Raw genomic sequence first — 20,252 nt, forward strand, 5'->3', positions numbered from 1 at the left:
CGCCTCTAAGCATATATTACCTTTGTCCCCATTAGGCCACACACCACCTCTTATTATCCTCATACTACTTACATGCCAGATGATGTTTGTTGGGTTCCCTTTTATGTTAACTGCCATTCTATGCTTATATTCTTTCTTTGCCAGTCTTACTTTCCTCTTTGCTTTTCTCTCAATTTATTGTATTTGGCCTGGTTCTCACTTGAGGAATTCACCTGACATGTATCACACACCCTCTTTTTTTGTTTCATCATATTCTCTATCTCTCTCATCATCCAAGGAGCACTGGCTTTGGTTCCCTTCCATTTTGCTCTTGTTGGAATGTCCCTAGCCTATACCTGAAATATCTCCTCCTGAAGGATCACCCATTGTTGTGACATCGTTTTTCCTATCAATCTTTGGTTCCATATTTCCCTGGCTAGATCCCTTCTTATCCCATTGAAGTTAACCCTCTTCCAATTTAGAAGATCTACTTCAGATTTTTCCTTGCTCTTCTCCATTACTAATCTAAACCTTATGATACGATGATCACTCTTACCCAAGTGCTCCCCAACAGACACTTGGTCCACTTGGCCCACCTCATCCCCCAGCACTAGATCCAGCAATGCCTCTTTTCTAGTTGGATTGAAAACAAACTGGTCAAGGAAGTTCTCCTGAAAACATTTCAGAAATTCCTCCTCCTCCTTACCCTATACTCTGACATTATCCCAATGGATATTTGGGTAATTAAAGTCCCCCAATATCACCACTCTATATCTCTTGAACATCTGATTTCCGTGCAGATTTTCTCCTCTCTCCCTCACTATTAGGAGGCCTATAGAATAGCCCCATTATTGTGATCATACCCTTTTTTCTTCTCAACTCTAATCAAATGGATTCTCCCCTTGCCATCAAAGAACATCCGCTCTTTACAACACTACAATGTCTTCCCCAATCAGTAGTGCCATCCCACCCCCATTTTTTAACTTCCCTATCTTTTCTGAACACTTTGTATCCTTGAATATTAAACACCCAGTCCTCACCATTTTTAAGCCACATTTCTATTATTGCCACTACATCATATTCCCACAGGACTATTTGTACTTATAGCTCACCAACCTTATTCACCACACTGTGTGTTTAATATACATGCATTGTAAGCTTGTCTTCACTTTCTTGGTAGTCCTTCTTGGTCTGCTCCTATCTAATATGTACTACTCCCTTCTCAAGAACTATTCAACACTCTTACTCCTTTATGCGCCTTAATCCTCTTTTCTATTTCTATATGCTGTTGCCCATTCCCCCGTCAATTTAGTTTAAACTCTCCCCTGCCACACTAGTAAACCTGTCTGTGAGGGCATTGGTCCCAGCCCTTTTGAATAGGTGCCTCCTGCCCCAGAACTGGTCCCAATGCCCCAAGAATCTGAAGCCGCCCCTCCTGCACCATGTCTCAAGCCACACATTGATCCTCCTGAGCTTCGTATTTCTACTCTCGCCAGCACATGGGAGTAATCTAGAGATTACTACCTTCGAGGTCCTACTCTTTAGCTTCCTCCCTAGCTCCTTGGTGGCATTGTTAGTACAGATGGGAGCATAACACTTCAAAAGAGACCTTGATATATTAAGTGAATGTGCAAAGCTGTGGCAGATGGACTTCATTGCAGGTAAGAGCATCCTTTTGGGACAAGTAAATGATGAATCTAAGTACTTTTTAAATCATTAAAAGCTCGCAACAGTGGAGGTCCAAAGAGATTTAGGTATCCATGTCCACAGATCACTAACATGTAGTAGTCAGGTACAAAAAGTAATCAGAAGGGATAATGAAATGTTAGAAATAAACAGAAAGTGCTGGGAAAACTCAGCAGGTCTCGCAGCAACTGTGGGGAGAGAAGCAGAGATAACGTTTCAGGCTGATGGATTTTTTTCTGTTGGTGGGACAAGGGCACATAAACCAGGCCATTCAGGAGAGAAGTTAACAAACATTTCTCACCTCAGCCTGCCTCTCTAACACCTCTCTAAATATCAGATAGCTGTCTCCAATTTCAACCTCTTGCATTACATTGTCTTATATATTTGCACCATTGAAAACAGTAAGTGATAAATAAATAGAGGTAAAGAAATATATGTAAACATCACTGTTTTAGGTTTTCATGGAATGATAGTCAAGAGTTAGAGAATACGATTATTGAAGCCTGGTAAAAATCCCAGAGAACCATGTTATGAAAACAGAATTTGTCTTAGGTATACAAATAGTCATTTGGTAGTACAGAACTTGAGAATTGCTGAAAATAAAGACATGTTGTCAAAGGTTTCCATCTTGCACTCATCAGGACAATCACAAGAATAACCAATGTAAGGGAAAACAACAACTTTATACTGCACGAAATGACAGTGCTGATCAAAGAACAAAGAACAGTACAGCACAGGAACAGGCCATTCGGCCCTCCAAGCCTGCACCAATCTTGATGCCTGTCTAAACTAAAACCTTCTGCACTTCCGTGGACCGTATCCCTCTATTCCCATCCTATTCATGTATTTGTCAAGATGCCTCTTAAACGTCACTATCGTACCTGCTTCCACCATCTCCCCCGGCAGCAAGTTCCAGGCACTCACCACCCTCTGTGTAAAGAACTTGCCTCGCACATCCCCTCTAAACTTTGCCCCTCTCACCTTAAACCTGTGTCCCCTAGTAACTGACTTTTCCACCCTTGGATAAAGCTTCTGACTATCCACTCTGTCCATGCCGCTCATAACTTTGTTGGCAAGTGAACTCTGATTGGTAGAGGCGTTGCTATGGAGAATCCACCAGTTAGTGGCGACTGATAGTTAACTGCCAAGCTTTGTTTAAACCAGGCAGCTTGATTCTGATTGGTCATGGCATTGCCCTGAGGAATGAACCAATGAATGGTTGTCACTTATTTTGTTCAGTTGAAACAGGCACAATGTGTGTACATGTTCTTTCCGTCTGTCTGCAACGAACAGGGTCCTGTGTATTCATATATGTAGCTTCCAGTACGCGCAAATGCGCTACACTGCGAACCCAACTGGCAATCTTAAATTGGCTGTCAGCATTAGTTTTAGCACATTACGGATTATTTAGCAAATGTCGTCCAATCGCAGAATTACATCTAATGTTGGACACTTTGTTTTGAGTTTTGCAAGTACGGGCTGTTTGGGTACGGCCTGTACATTGCCCGTTGTGAACAGCGGAAGGGACATGTATCAAACAACATTGGTTACTCTTGCTTTGCCTTACATTGACTATTCTTGCGTGGTGTTCTGATGAGTGCAAGACAAAAAGCTTCAACAACATGTCTCTATTTTCAGCAATTCAAGAATTTGTCTTCTTCAGTCACTGTAAACCAATGATCCTGAGGTTTTCCACTGCATTGCATAAACATCCCAATTGTTGTAAAACAGCCCAACCACCAACTCACTGTAAGCATTGCCATGGCAAATCTACCACTGTATAATATTTATAAGCACACATTTCCTCAACAACTTTCTGCCCTCCTCTCCTGAAGGCAATGGCTCTTTTCCTGGGTATGATCTCAGTGCTGTCAGGGGCTTTCTGGTACCTCACCCAAGTGGCCAATATTTACACCTGTGCGTGGTGGCAGTAATGGTTGCAAGCGAGTTGATCACGATTGCACCACATCTGAACCCAATCCTATCCTCACGTAACATCAAACTGGGATTGGGGTGGGGGGGGGGGGGGGGGGGGTGGTGGTGGGGTGGGGGAAGAGGAGGGCTTGGTCACAGGATGGTCGTTAGAAACAAGAGACGTGTGGAACTGTCTCACACATAAAGCAGTAGATGCTCGCTCAATTAATCACTTTAAATCTGAGAGCAATAGATTTTTGCTAGACACGGGTGTAAAGGGATATATGGAGTCAAGGTAAGTGGATATAGTTAGCACACAGATCAGCTGTGATCTCATTGAATGCTGGAATGGGCTTGAAGGGCAGAATGGCCTCCTCTTGCTCGTAGTCTCTAATGAGTTGGAATTGCAATTCAATGGCATTTGGAATTGGATGATATGAAGATGCACCACAGTTTGGCAAGTGCTAATAGTGCAGTTGATCAGGGGGTGTGGTGAGTGATACTAGAGCTTGTAATAGTTTGCAATGCAGATATTGGAATTCGCAATGAGATAATATTAGGGTTCATTAGATTTTATGCTGCCGTAACATTGGTGTTTGCTATGGCTTTAGATCAGATGGTTTAGAGTGTTCTGTTCCAGAATGCCACTTAACCTGGAGCCAATCTTTACACAGTTTTACATTTATTTACAGAGTTACACATTACAAGCATACACCTCCTAATCCAACAACCATAGTTTTAGTCTGTATTTAGAGGGCTCAAGTGAATCTCCAGTTAATGCCCACAACCTGCACACAATTAAACACAATTAATGTATAAATAACATTGAGTTTCACTGCAGTCTGGTGTGGTGTAACATTAGGGTTTCTTCTTCTTCTTTGGCCTCCTTGTCTCGAGAGACAATGGGTAAGTGCCTGGAGCTGGTCACTGGTTTGTGAAGCAGCGCCTGGAGTGGCTATAATGGCCAATTCTAGAGTGACAGACTCTTCCACAGGCGCTGCAGATAAAATTGGTTGTCGGGGCTGTTACACAGTTGGCTCTCTCCTTGCGCTTCTGTCTTTTTTCCTGCCAAATGCTAAGTTTCTTCGACTCGCCACACTTTAGCCCCGCCTTTAGTGTTAGTATAATTTAAAATAGATGATACTGAGGTCTGCTTGACTTTTTATTGGGATAATCCTGATGTGTTTTTATGTTTACTTCCTTTTGAATTAACACTTTAAATACACAAATTTTCTTTTCTTAAATTCCTTACCACCTTCTTCGAGTTCAACTGGTTTTCCTGAACTCTGGTAGGATCCAAATCAAATCTTCTGAATTTAAACAAAGCAATTTATTTAAATCTCTCTGAATAAGCTCCTTGGATTTAAATAACTGGTCACTGAAGTCAAAAAGGTCAGTCTTAGATAGATCAACCATAACAATAACTTGTATCAAGCGTGGTCAGAGAGCTAGGTTTTTAGGAATGTTTTAAAAGAGGGGAGAGAGATGGAGAGACAGAGAGGTTTAGGAAAGGAGTTCCAGAGCTTAGGGCTTAAGCGAGGAAGTTGTTGTTTAATAGAGTTGTGTTCGATACATCTATGTGTTAGATGGATCCCTATGATATAAGTTAGATTGGAGAGTAGCATTCACCCACTTGTACACTCAATCCTCTCTTACCTGTAGTGAACGAGGCGAGTTCTGATGTACTTCTGTTGGTGCCATGTGCGGACTGCAGTCTCAGTGTGTACTCAGTAGTTTCTGACAGGCCCTCGAGTCGAATCCAGGTATCTTCTGCATCCAGGATCAGCTCCTGCAAGGCAGTGAGATAGAAACGTCACATCAGCCCAGCCATTTAACACCTCCTCAACTCCCTCCATATCCAACCCTGCACTGCTCAGTGCTGTATCTCTAAAAAAAAAACAATCACTCACTACTGACCCTCCGACAGTGCATCTCTCCCTCAGTACTGACCCCTCCGACAGTACAGCACTCCCTCAGTACCGAACCCGACAGTGCAGGACTCCCTTACCTCACTACTGACCCTCCGACAGTACAGCACTCCCTTAGTACTGAACCTCCGACAGTGCAGCACTCCCTCAGTACTGACCCCCCCCCCCCGACAGTGCATCTCTCCCTCAGTACTGACCCTCCGACAGTGCAGCACTCCCTTCCCTCTCTACTGACCCCTTCGACAGTGTAGCTCTTCCTCAGCACTGACCCTTCCGACAGTGCAGCGCTCCCTCAGTACCCACCCTCCGACAGTGCAGCACTCCCTCATTACTGCCTCTCGGACAGTGCAGCACTCCTTCACTGCTGACCCTCAGTGCAGGGCTCCCTTCCCTCATTACTGACCCTCTGACAGTGCAGCACTCCCTCAGTACTAACCCTCCGACAGTGCAGAACTCCCTCAGTACTGTCCCCCCGACAGTGCAGCACCTCCTCAGTACTGACCCCCTGAAAGTGCAACACACCCTCAGTACTGGCCCTCCGACAGTGCAGCACTCCTTCAGTACTGTCCCTCCGACAGTGCAGCACCCCCTCAGTACTGACCTCCTGAAAGTGCAGCACTCCCTCAGTACTGACCCTCCGACAGTGCAGTACTCCCTCAGTACTGTCCTTCCGACAGTGCAGCACTCCCTCAGTACTGTCCCTCCGACAGTGCAGCACTCCCTCAGTACTGTCCCCCCGACAGTGCAGCACTCCTTCAGTACTGTCCCCCCGACAGTGCAGCACTCCTTCAGTACTGTCCCCCCGACAGTGCAGCACTCCTTCAGTACTGTCCCCCCGACAGTGCAGAACTCCCTCAGTCCTGTCACCCCCCCCCCCCGACAGTGCAGCACTCCCTCAGTATTGTCCCCCCGACAGTGCAGCACTCCTTCAGTACTGTCCCCCCGACAGTGCAGCACTCCTTCAGTACTGTCCCCCCGACAGTGCAGCACTCCTTCAGTACTGTCCCCCCGACAGTGCAGCACTCCCTCAGTCCTGACACCCACCCCCCCCCCCGACAGTGCAGCACTCCCTCAGTACTGACTCCCCCGAGAGTGCAGCACTCCCTCAGTACTGACCCACCGATAGTGCAGCACTCCCTCAGTACTGACCCACCGATAGTGCAGCACTCCCTCAGTACTGACCCACCGATAGTGCAGCACTCCCTCAGTACTGACCCTGGACAGTGCAGCACTCCCTCAGTACTGACCCTCCGACAGCCCAGTGCTCCCTCAGTACTAACCCCCCCCGACAGTGCAGAACTCCCTCAGTACTGACCCCCCGACAGTGCAGCACTCCCTCAGTACTGACCCCCTGACAGTGCAGCACTCCCTCAGTACTGACCCCCAACAGTGCAGCACTCTCTCAGTACTGACCCTCTGACAGTGCAGCACTCCCTCAGTACTGACCCCCCCCGACAGTACAGCTCTTCCTCAGCACTGACCCCTCTGACAGTGTAGTAATCCCTCAGGTCTGAACTGGTTGTGTCATCCCTGATTATCTGCTGCTGTCTCTGGAGTGGTGCTTGAATCCATGACCTGTGTCAGAGGTGAGCCAGCTGCGCAGTGAGCAGTGAGCCTCCAGTGTATCAGAAACCAGGGCTCAGGCACATGGTGGTGTGTAGGTGTGAGTGGATTGTGGCCCATCGCGTTGTGACACACCCAGTGCTGTGTTGGATTGAGCTGGCCTATCCTGTAGTCTCTGGGGATTGAGGAGCGCTGTGTTCTGGTTCCTGTAGGCTGCAGTTTGACTTTACATCATATCACTGAGCAACACCTGCAGGACATCTGGCCCTCAGCGCGCCAGCTACAAGAGGTAATTATTAAAAGTTTCCAGTAAAACTCAGCTGATCACCACTTGGGACGTCTGTGGAATACAATAATGGAGAGAAAGGTCAGAGGTCACCCACAAATCCTCAGGCTGCACTGCTTAAAGAGCATAACACTACACTTGGCTGATTCTGGAGGTGGGACTAGGCAAGGAGGCCAGGCTGAGAGGCTGCACTTCCTGCATCACATCCTTGGCCCAGTTACATTTCTACAACAATCAGCTCCAATGTTCATTCAGATATCATCTTCAATTCTCACAATCAGTCAGATTGGAATTTAAATTCACCACCTGTGGGTTATTAGAGCTTTCCCAAAACCATGAGGCCCCATATTCCAGAAATATTCACCAAGGCTGGGCTCCAAATATCAGTTCCACAAGAACAAATCACTCTCTCTGTGTCTCTGTCGCTCTCTCACTGTCTCAGTCCCACTCTCTCGGTCTGTCTCGCTGTCTCGGTCTGTCGCACTGTGTTTCTTTCTGTCCTTCTCTTTCTCTGTCTCACTCACTATTTGTCTCTGTTCCTCTTTCTATCTCTCACTGTGTCTTTTTCTCTGTCTGTCGCTCTCTCTCTGTTCCTCTATCTCTCTGTACATCTCTATCTCTGTATAATTTTCTCTCGCTTTATCTCTACTTCTCTCTGTCTCTCACTGTTTTCTTTCTCTCTCTCACACACTCTGTTTCTGTCTCTCTCTCATTCTCTGTCTTTCCCTCTTACTGTTTCTCTGTCTCTCTCTCTTTCCTTCTCCATGTGTGTCTCTGTCTCTGTCCCTGTGTTTCTCTCTCAGTTTGTCAGTTTCTCATTCTTTCTATCTCTCTCATTGGCTGTCTCTTTCTTTATCTTCCTCTCCCCCTCTGTTTCTCTTTCTCTTTATCTATCTGTGTGTTTCTCTTTCTGTCTCTCTCACTGCCTGTCTTTCTCCATCTTTCCCTCCATTTCTATCTCTCTCATATAATCATAGAATGGTTACAGCACAGAAGGAGGCCATTCAGCCCATTGTGTCTGTGCTGGCTCTCTGCAGGAGCAACTCATCTGGTCCTACTCCCCTGCCTTTTCCCCATAGCTCTGCGATTTTTTTTTTGCCTTTGGATAACTATCCAATTCCGTTTTGAAGACCTCGATTGAATCGGCCTGCACCAACACTCTCAGGCAGTGCATTCCAGATCTGAACCACTCACTGTGTAAAAACGTTTTTCCTCATGTGATGTTGTTTCGTTTGCCAGGCACCTTAAATTGGTGTCCTGTGGTTTTGGATCCTTCGGCCAATAGGAATAGTTTCTCCCTATCTACTGATTTTGAACACCTCTATCAAATTTCCTTTGAATATTTTCTTCTCCAAAGAAAACAATCCCAGCTTTGCCAATTTATCCATGTAACTGACGTTCCTGATCCCTGGTATGATTCTCGTGAATCTTCTCTGAACTCTCTCCAATGCCTTCTCATCCTTCCTAAAGTGTGATGTCCAGAACTGGACACAATACTCCAGCTGAGGCCGAACCAGTGTCTTATACAGGTTTATCATAACTTACTTGCTTTTGTACTCTATGCCCCTATTTATAAAGCCCAGGATCCTGTATGCTTTATAAACCACTCTCTCAATCTGCCCTGCCACCTTCAATGATTTTTGCACATATATATTCATGTCCCTCTCCTGCACCCACTTTAAAATTGTACTCTTTCTCATTCTTTTAACCAAATTAAATATCATCTGCCAAAGGTCTCCCCATTCCATCAGCCTGTTCATGTCCTCTTGAAGTTTATCATTATCCTCCTCACAGTTCACAATATTTCCAAGTTTTGTGTCAGAGTTATACAGCACAGAAACAGGCCCTTCAGCCCACCGTGTCCATGCTGGCCATCAAGCACCAATCTATTCTAATCCCATTTTCCAGCACTTGGCCCGTAGCCTTGTATGCTATGGCGTTTCAAGTGCTCATCTAAATATTTCTTAAATGTTGTGAGGTTTCCTGCCTCTATCACCCCTTCAGGCAGTGCGTTCCAGATTCCAACCACCCTCTGGGTGAAATATTTTTTCCTCAAATCCCCTCTAAACCTCTTGCCCCTTACCTTAAATCTATGCCCCCTGGTTATTCACCTCTCCGCTAAGGGAAAAAGTTTCTTCCTATCTACCCGATCGATACCCGTCATAATTTTGTATACCTCAATCAGGTCCCCCCTCAGCCTTCTCTGTTCTAAGGAAAACAACCCCAGCCTATCCAGTCTCTCTTCATAGCTGAAATGCTCCAGCCCAGGCAACATCCTGGTGAATCTCCTCTGCACCCTCTCCAGTGCAATCACATCCTTCCTGTAGTGTGGTGCCCAGAACTGTACCTACAAAATTCTAACAGGACTGGACAGACTAGATGCAGGAAGGATGTTCCCGATGGCGGGGGAGTCCAGGACCAGGGGTCACAGTCTAAGGATAAGGGGTAAGCCATTTAGGTCTGAGATGAGGAGGGAATTCTTCACCCAGAGAGTGGTGAACCTGTGGAATTCTCGACCACAAAAAGAAGTTGAGGCCAAGTCATTAAATATATTCAAGAAAGAGTTAGATATAGTTATTAGGGCTAAAGAGATCAAGGGATACGGGGAGAAAGCGGGAACGGGGTACTGAGTTTGGACGATCAGCCACGATCATATTGAATGGCGGTGCAGGCTCGAAGGGCCAAATGGCCTACTCCTAGAACATAGAAACATAGAAAATAGGAGCAGGAGTAGGCCATTCAGCCCTTTGAGCCTGCCCCGCCATTCAATATGATCATGGCTGATCATCCAACTCAGTAACCTGTTCCCGCTTTCGCCCCATATCCTTTGATCCCTTTAGACCCAAGAGCTATATCTAACTCTTTCTTGAAAACATACAATGTTTTGGCCTCAACTGCTTTCTGTGGTAGTGAATTCCACAGGCTCACCACTCACTGGGTGAAGAAATTTCTCCTCATCTCAGTCCTGAAAGATTTACCCCGTATCATTCGACTATGACCCTGGTTCTGGACTCCCCCACCATCGTGAACATCCTTCCTGCATCTACCCTGTCAATTTCTGTTAGAATTTTATAGGTTACTATGAGATCCCCCCTCAATCTTCTGAACTCCAGCGAATATAATCCCAACCGACTCAATCTCTCCTCATACGTCAGTCCCGCCATCCCAGGAATCAGTCTGGTGAACCTTCGCTGCCCTCCCTCTATAGCAAGAACATCCTTCCTCAGATAAGGAGACCAAAACTGCATACAATATTCCAGGTGTGGCCTCACCAAGGCCCTGTATAATTGCAGCAAGACAGCCCTGCTCCTGTACTCGAATCCTCTCGCTATGAAGGCCAACATACCATTTGTCTTTTTTATCGCCTGTTGCACCTGCATGCTTACCTTCAGCGACTGGTGTACAAGAACACCCAGGTCTCGCTGCATATTCCCCTCTCTCAGTTTATAGCCATTCAGATAATAATCTGCCTTCCTGTTTTTGCGACCAAAGTGGATAACCGCACATTTATCCAGATTATACTGCATCTGCCATGCATTAGCCCACTTACTCAACTTGTCCAAATCACACTGAAGCCTCTCTGCATCCTCCTCACAACTCACCCTCCCACCCAGTTTTGTCTCATCTGCAAATTTGGAGATATTACATTTAGTTCCCTCATCTAAATCATTAATATATATTATGAATAGCTGGGGTCCTAGCACCGATCCCCGTGTTACCCCACGAATCACTGCCTGCCATTCAGAAAAAGACCCATTTATTGCAACTCTTTGTTTCCTGTCTGCCAACCAATTTTCGATCCATCGCAATACACTACCCCCAATCCGATGCGCTTTAGAGTCATAGAGAGATACAACACTGAAACAGGCCCTTCGGCCCACCGAGTCTGTGCCGACCATCAACCACCCCTTTACACTAATCCAACATTAATCCCATATTCCCTACCACATCCCCTCCTTCCCTCAATTCTCCTACCACCTACCTACACTAGGGGCAATTTACAATGGCCAATTTACCTATCAACCTGCAAGTCTTTGGCTGTGGGAGGAAACTGGAGCACCCGGTGGAAATCCACACGGTCACAGGGAGAACTTGCAAACTCCGCACAGGCAGTACCCAGACCTGAACCCAGGTCACTGGACCTGTGACGCTGCGGTGCTAATCACTGCGCCACTGTGTCGCCCTAATTAATTTTACACGCTAATCTCTTATGTGGGACTTTGTTGAAAGCCTTCCGAAAGTCCAAATAAACCACATCCACTGGCTCCCCCTCATCAACTCTACTAGTTACATCCTCGAAGAATTCCAGTAGATTTGTCAAGCATGATTTCCCTTTTGTAAATCCATGCTGACTCTTCCTGATTCTACCACTGTTCGCCAAGCGCTCTGCTCTAAAATCTTTTATAATGGACTACCGACGTCACGCTGACTGGTCTGTAATTCCCTGCTTTCTCTCTATTTCCCTTTTTAAATTGTGGGGTTACATTAGCTGCCCTCCAATCAGTAGGAACTGTTCCAGAGTCTGTAGAATCTTGGAAGATGGCCACCAATGCATCCACTATTTCTAGGGCCACTTCCTTAATTACTCTAGAATGCATGCCATCAGGCCCTGGGGATTTATCAGCCTTCAATCCTATCAATTTCCCCAAAAGCATTTCTCAACGAATACTGATTTCCTTCAGTTTCTCCCTCTCACTAAACCCTGTGTTCCCCAACATTTTCTGGTATGATATTTGTGTCCTCCTTTGTGAAGACAGAACCAAAGTATGCATTTAGTTGGTCAGCCATTTCTTTATTCCCCATAATAAATTCCCCCGTTTCTGATTGTAAGGGACTTACATTTGTCTTCACCAATCTTTTTCTCTTCACATACCTACAGAAACTTTTACAATCAGTTTTTATGTTCCCCGCAAGCTTTCTCTCGGAATCCTGCTCTTATTTTCCATGCTTCTATCTTTCTATGTACACAGTACTTCTTTGGGCCTCCTTATCTCGAGAGACAATGGATAAGCGCCTGGAGGTGGTCAGTGGTTTGTGAAGCAGCGCCTGGAGTGGCTATAAAGGCCAATTCTGGAGTGACAGACTCTTCCACAGGTGCTGCAGAGAAATTTGTTTGTCGGGGCTGTTACACAGTTGGCTCTCCCCTTGCGCCTCTGTCTTTTTTCCTGCCAACTACTAAGTCTCTTCGACTCGCCACACTTTAGCCCCGTCTTTATGGCTGCCCGCCAGCTCTGGCGAACGCTGGCAACTGACTCCCACAACTTGTGATCAATGTCACAGGACTTCATGTCGCGTTTGCAGACGTCTTTAAAGCGGAGACATGGACGGCCGGTGGGTCTGATACCAGTGGCGAGCTCGCTGTACAATGTGTCTTTGGGGATCCTGCCATCTTCCATGCGGCTCACATGGCCAAGCCATCTCAAGCACCGCTGACTCAGTAGTGTGTATAAGCTGGGGATGTTGGCCGCCTCGAGGACTTCTGTGTCGGAGATACGGTCCTGCCACCTGATGCCAAGTATTCTCCGGAGGCAGTGAAGATGGAATGAATTGAGACGTCGCTCTTGGCTGACATACGTTGTCCAGGCCTCGCTGCCATAGAGCAAGGTACTGAGGACACAGGCCTGATACATTCGGACTTTTGTGTTCCGTGTCAGTGCGCCATTTTCCCACACTCTCTTGGTCAGTCTGGACATAGCAGTGGAAGCCTTTCCGATGCGCTTGTTGATTTCTGCATCTAGAGACAGGTTACTGGTGATAGTTGAGCCTAGGTAGGTGAACTCTTGAACCACTTCCAGAGCGTGGTCGCCAATATTGATGGATGGAGCATTTCTGATGTCCTGCCCCATGATGTTCGTTTTCTTGAGGCTGATGGTTAACACAGCTGTGGTATAACTAGCGTCATCCGCAAATTTTGAAATTATGCCCTGTACACCCGAGTGTAGGTCATTCATATATCAAGAAAAGCAGTGGTCCCAACACAAATCCCTGGGGAACCTCACAACATACCTTCCTCCGGTCAGAAAAACAACTGTTCACCATTACTCTCTGTTTCCTGTCACTCATCCAATTTCGTATCTATGCCATTCCTGTCCCTTTTATTCCATGAGCTCTAACTTTGCTCACAAGCCTGTTGTGTGGAATTTTATCAAATACTTTATGAAAGTCCAGATACACCATATCAACCACATTACCCTCATCAACCCTCTCTTACTTCATCAACAAACTAGAGAAAGTTAGTTAAACAAGATTTGCCTTTAACAAATTCATGCTGGTTTTCCTTAACTAATTGACATTTGCCCAAGTAACTGTTAATTTTGTCCCGAATTATCATTTCTAAAAGCTTCTCCAATACCAAGGTTAAACTGGCTGGCCTGTAGATGCTGGGCTTATCCTAACATCCTTTTTAACTAAGGGTACAACATTTCCAATTCTCCAGTCCTCTGGCACAACCCCTGTATCTAAGGAGGATTGGAAGATTATGGTCAGTGCCTCCACAATTTCCACCCTTACTTCCCTTAATATGATTGGAGGCATCTCATCAAGTCCTGGTGACTTATCCACTTAAGTGGAGAAGTCTATCTGATACATCCTCCTCATCAATTTTTAGCCCATCCAGCGTCTCAACTACTTCCTCTTACACTATGACTTGGGCAGCATCTTCTTCCTTGGTAAAGACAGATGCAAATTTGCAAGGAAATTACAGAGCGGTGCAAGAATTATACAGCATTTATAATGAGGGACTTTAATTATCCGAGTATAGACTGGGATAGTAGTAATGTAAAGGGCAGAGAGGGGCAAGTGTTTCTACAGTATGTTCAGGAGAATTTTCGACTTTTTGATTTTCCAGTTCAATGAGGAAGAAGGCATTGCTGGATCTGGTTCTGGAGAATGAGGTCAAGTGGATGAAGTGACAATAGGGGAACATTTAGGGATCAGTAACCATAGCATCATAAGGTTTGGGTTATCTATGGAAAATAATATACAGCTACCCTTCCTTTCCTTCCTTCATCTTTCCTGAACACTTTGTATCCAGGAATATTTTTTGACTCAAGTCTCCGTTATCACCACAACATCATATTTCCAAATGACTAACTGCGCCTGCAGCTCACCAACCTCATTTACCAAACTCCACACATTCATATCAATACATAGTAAACCTAATTTAGACCTTATTACATTCCATCTTACACTGATCCCACCAAATGCCTTATTATTTCGTGCTCTGGTGTTATCGATCTCTCCCGGTTCTCTGTGCACCTTGGTTTTCCTCTCTAATTATCATCTCCTGGTTCCCACACCCATGTCAGGTTAGTTTAAACTCTCCCTGATAGCACTAGCAAAAGCCCAGTGAGGCCATTGATCCCAGCTCTGTTCGGTTGCAACCTGTCCAGCCTGTACAGGTCCCACTTCCCCCAGAACCAGTCCCAATGTACCAAGAATCCAAAGCCCTCCCTCCTGCATCATCTCTCCAGCCTCACATTCATCTGCTCTACCCTCCTATTTCTATATTCACTTGTGCGTACTGGGAGTAATTCGGAGATTACTATCTTTGAGGTCCTATTTGCTAGCTTAATTCCTAGCTCTCTATACTCTGCATGCAGGACCACATCCCTCTTTCAATCTATGTCATTGGTACTGATATGGACCATGACAACTGGCTGCTCACGCTCCTGCTTCAGATTGTTCTGAAGCTGCTCCGTGACATCCTTGACCCTGGCACATTCGAACATACAAATATGGAGCAGGAGTAGGCCACTTGGCCGTGCGAGCCTGCTCCGCCATTCAATAAGTTCACGGCTGAACTGATTACTCCACATTTCCACCTACCCCCCAATAACCTTCCACCCCCTTGCTTATCAAGAATCTATCTAACTCTTCCTTAAAAATATTCAAAGACTCTGCTTCCACCGCCTTTCGAGGAAGAGAATTCCAAAGACTCACAACCCTCTGATAGAAAAAAATTGCTCCTCATCTCTGTCTTAAATGGGTGACCCCTTATTTTTAAACAGTGACTCCTAGTCCTAGATTCTCCAACAAGAGGAAACATTCTTTCCACATCCACCCTGTCAAAACCCCTCAGGATCTTATATGTTTCAATCAAGTCACCTCTTATTCTTCTAAATTCCAGCAGATACAAGCCTCGTCTGTCCAATCTTTCATCGTTAAGACAGCCCGCCCATTCCAGGTATTAGTCTAGTAAACCTTCTCTGTACTACCTCCAATGCATTTAGATCCTTCCTCAAATAAGACACAAGTACTGTACACAGTACTCCAGATGTGGTCTCACCAATACCCTATATAGCTCAAGCATAACCTCCCTACTCTTGTATTCAATTCCCCTCGCAATAAATGATAACATTCTATTAGTTTTCCCAATTACGTGCTAAACCTGCGATTCATGCACTAGGAGACCCAGATCCCTCTGTATCTCAGAGCTCTGTAATCTCTCACCATTGAGATAATATGCTTCTTTTTTATTCTTCCTGTCAAAGTGGACAATTTCACACTTTCCCACATTATACTCCATTTGCCAGGTCTTTGCCCACTCACTTAGCCTATCTATATCCCTTTGTAGCCCCTTTATGTCCTCTTCACAAGTTACTTTCCTACCTATCTTTGTGTCATCAGCAAATTTAGCAACCATACCTTCGTTCCTTTCATCTAAGTCATTTATACAAGTTGTAAGAAGTTGAGGCCCCAGCACAGATCCCTGTGGTACACCACTCATTAACATCTTGCCAACCAGAAAATGACCCATTTATGCTACTCTCTGCTTCCTGTTATCTAGCCAATCTTCTATCCATGCCAATATGTTACCCACTACACCATGAGCTTTTATTTTCTGCAATAACCTTTGATGTGGCACCTTATCAAATGCCTTCTGGAAATATAAGTACAATACATCCACTGGTTCCCCTTCATCCACAGCACATGTAACTCCCTCAAAGAACTTCAATAAATTGCTTAAACATGATTTCCCTTTCACAAAACTCTGCCTGATTACCTTGAATTTTTCTAAATGCCCTGCTATACCGTCTTTAATAATAGCTTCTAACATTTTCCCTGAGACAGATGTTAAGCTAACTGGTCTGTGGTTTCCTGCCTTCTGTTTCCCTCCCTTTTTGAATAAAGGAGTTACATTCGCTATTTTCCAATCTAACGGAACCTTCCCCGAATCAAGGGAATTTTGGAAATTAAAACTTATGCACCAACTATCTCACTAGCCACTTCTTTTAAGACCCTAGAATGAAGTCCATCAGGACCCGGGGACTTGTCAGCCCGCAGCTCCGACAATTTGTTCAGTACCACTTCCCTGGTGATTGTAAATTTCTTGAGTTCCTCCCTCCCTTCCATTTCCTGACTTACAGCTAATTCTGGGATGATACTTGTATCCTCAATAGTGAAGATCGATGTAAAATACCTCTTCAATTCATCTGCAATCTCCTTATTATCGATTATTTATTCCCCAGACTCACTTTCTATAGGACCAACGCTCACTTTGTTAACTCGTCTTTTTTAAAGATCTATAGCAACTCTTTCTATCTGTCTTTATATTTCTAGCTAGCTTTCTCTTGTACTGTAATTTTACCTTCCTTATCAATCTTTTAGTCATTCTTTGCTGTTTTTTTATATTCTATCCAATCTTCTGACCTGCCTCCCATCTTTGCACAATTATATGCTTTTTCTTTAAGTTTGATACTATCTTTAACTGTTTAGTTAACCACAGATGGCGGGTCCCACCTTCGAATTTTTCTTTCTCATTGAAGGGCACCAGGAAGGCAGCATACCATCCTGGATTCATGTCTGCAGCTGCTAACTATCGAATGCCCTGTCACTATTGCTTTTCCAATCTTCCCCCTGCACTCCCCAGAGGAACCATCCCTTTCCTCAGTATTCACAATGTAATACTAGTTGGTGAGTGAGATGCACTCAGGGGACTCCTGCACAACCTGCCTGTTTCCTCTTGACTGCCTGGTGCTCATACAATCCCTCTCTGCCTGTATACTCTTAAGTTGCAGAGTGACCACATCTATAAACATGCTATCCATGAAACTCTGCCTCATGGATTGACCGCAGTAATGCCAGCTGCTGCTCGAGCTCTGAAACCCGGAGCTCAAGCTGCTCTAGCTGACAACACTTCCTGCACACGTGTTTGCCCAGGACATGAGAAGCATCCTGGAGTTCCCACAAGGAACAGGATGCACTCTCCACGGGACCGAGCTGCTCTGTCATGCCCCTACTAGACGATTAAACTTATGACTTAAATAAACAAACACTCACCAGCTACTCACCAATCAGCTGCTTCTGTTATGCTGACATCACTTATTAGGTTAAATCGAATGTTTTTACTTAACTCTGATCAAAAGATCTTAGATTTTAATTTACTGAAAAATTCAGAACCCTTTAGTTGTCCTATCCCTTGTGATTTAATTTTAACTTTATCCCCTAGATTTGATTAATTAATTGAACACTGATTATAAATTGTCAAATTGACCTTAGTTACATGCTCTCGTATTAATCTGGTTTTAGATTGAAGTTGATTAATCTCACTGCCTGCGTCAATCTGTATCTCTCTATCTCTGTTTTTCTGTCTCTCGTCTGTGCTCTTAAGAGGGAGTTGAGACGGTGCGTGGACCTCTGTAGTAGGTGATGAACCCAGCAAGATTGGGGTATGGGGGCACTGCTGATTTTACTGGCAGGGCCTGGTTTAAACAACTCTCCTTCCAGTTTGAATGCCTGACCAGGGGATGGGAATGGGTATTTTATTTTCATTTGTGAGATGTGGCCACCACTTATTGTCCATCCCTAATTGCCCTTGAACTGAGTCGTTTGTTAGGCTATTTCAGAGGGCATTTAAGAGTTAACCACATTGCTGTGGGTCTGGAGTCACATGTAGGCCAGACCAGGTAAGGTCAGCAGATTTGCTTCCCTAAAGGACATTGGTGATGGACATTAGACTAACTTCTAATTCCAGATTTTTTATTAATTGAATTCAAGTTTCAGCATCTGCTGTGGTGAGATTCGAACCCATGTCCCCGGAGCATTAGCTTAGGCTCTGGATTAGTAGTCCAGTGACATTACCACTATGCCACTGTTGCAGTAGTTGAACCACAGGCCTGTGGGGACAGTCCCCAGCCATCAGTGGAGGGAGGGTTGAGCAGGAGAATGGCGATCATGCGGTTTTGCTGAGGCTATAGTAGCTATGGCTGGAGAAGGCCCCAAGATCCATTGAAGGGCCTCGGGATAAAGCTTCTGTTCCTCCTGGTTGATATGGAGCCCATTTTTAATGGTAACCTCTGTCAGCTGTGGCCTCCAGCCTCAGATGAGTGGCTAGGCAGCCAGCAATGTGGGAACTCCCATGATGGTCAGTGAATGACATGACTCTTCACTTGGCCACAAGTGACTGTAGCTGCAGCCTCTTGATTGGCCTGCCTTGGGACAGTGAAAGTTAGATGGTCCTGCTTGGAACAGAGCCAGGATGGGAGAAACACACAAACATACAGTCACACACACATACACAAACATACACACACATACATATGAGCAGTTGGAGCATTTGTCAGTCTCAGCTGATCACACATTAGTCAGTCCTCCCCCTGCCTGTACTGTAGATATGGCAACAATAATCCGCTTGACCATTCGCACTGCCTGGCCCTACCTTCCGCTGTCCACTGCTATCTTTGTACACCAGCACGTAATTCTCGATGTCGGCCAGAGGCGGCTGCCAGGAGATCAGTGCACTCCTCCTGCTCACCTCACTCACTGTCAGGTTCTGCGGAGGATCGAGAGCTGCAACAGAGACAGTGGCACATTAGGAAGAGGCAGCACAGATGAGAAAGCACATAACACAGGCTGAGACTGCCAGGAAAACAAGGACTGTAAGTCTATCTCCCCACCATCAACCCCCACCCTCCCATCATTCCCCCGTGTACATCCACCTGCCCCCGTCATTCCCCCGTGTACACCCACCCCCCCCCGTCATTCCCCCGTGTACATCCACCCCCCCCGTCATTCCCTCGTGTACATCCACCCCCCCCCAGTCATTCCCTCGTGTACATCCACCCGCCCCCGTCATTCCCTCGTGTACATCCACCCGCCCCCGTCATTCCCTCGTGTACATCCACCACCCCCCGTCATTCCCCCGTGTACATCCACCCCCCCCCGTCATTCCCTCGTGTACATCCACCCGCCCCCGTCATTCCCCCGTGTACATCCACCCGCCCCCGTCATTCCCCCGTGTACATCCACCTGCCCCCGTCATTCCCCCGTGTACATCCACCCGCCCCCGTCATTCCCCCGTGTACATCCACCTGCCCCCGTCATTCCCCCGTGTACACCCACCCCCCCCGTCATTCCCCCGTGTACATCCACCCGCCCCCGTCATTCCCTCGTGTACACCCACCCCCCCCGTCATTCCCCCGTGTACATCCACCCGCCCCCGTCATTCCCTCGTGTACATCCACCCGCCCCCGTCATTCCCCCGTGTACATCCACCCGCCCCCGTCATTCCCTCGTGTACATCCACCCGCCCCCGTCATTCCCCCGTGTACATCCACCCGCCCCCGTCATTCCCTCGTGTACATCCACCCGCCCCCGTCATTCCCTCGTGTACATCCACCCGCCCCCGTCATTCCCTCGTGTACATCAACACCCACCCCCCCGTCATTCCCCTGTGTACATCAACACCCACCCCCCCGTCATTCCCCTGTGTACATCAGCCCCCCCGTCATTCCCCTGTGTATATCCGCCCCCCCGTCATTCCCCCGCGTACATCCACCCCCCGTCATTCCCTCGTGTACATCCACCCCCCGTCATTCCCCCGCGTACATCCACCCCCCGTCATTCCCTCGTGTACATCCACCTGCCCCCGTCATTCCCCCGTGTACACCCACCCC

General features: G+C 46.3%; 1 protein-coding gene across 1 annotated transcript in view; it reads right to left on the reverse strand.

Annotated features, from left to right (window-relative positions):
- The window catches only part of tnr (tenascin R (restrictin, janusin)), a 530,276-nt gene that overhangs the window by 41,837 nt on the left and 468,187 nt on the right, over positions 1–20,252 (reverse strand). The window contains exons 15-16 of the mRNA XM_068038005.1: positions 19,016–19,146; positions 5,236–5,368 (exon numbers count right to left, since the gene is read on the reverse strand). Of these exons, the coding sequence (XP_067894106.1) occupies positions 5,236–5,368; positions 19,016–19,146 (264 nt within the window). The remainder of the gene's footprint in view (positions 1–5,235; positions 5,369–19,015; positions 19,147–20,252) is intronic.

This window comes from Heterodontus francisci, chromosome 8 (assembly GCF_036365525.1).
Source record: "Heterodontus francisci isolate sHetFra1 chromosome 8, sHetFra1.hap1, whole genome shotgun sequence".
Lineage (NCBI taxonomy): Eukaryota > Metazoa > Chordata > Chondrichthyes > Heterodontiformes > Heterodontidae > Heterodontus > Heterodontus francisci.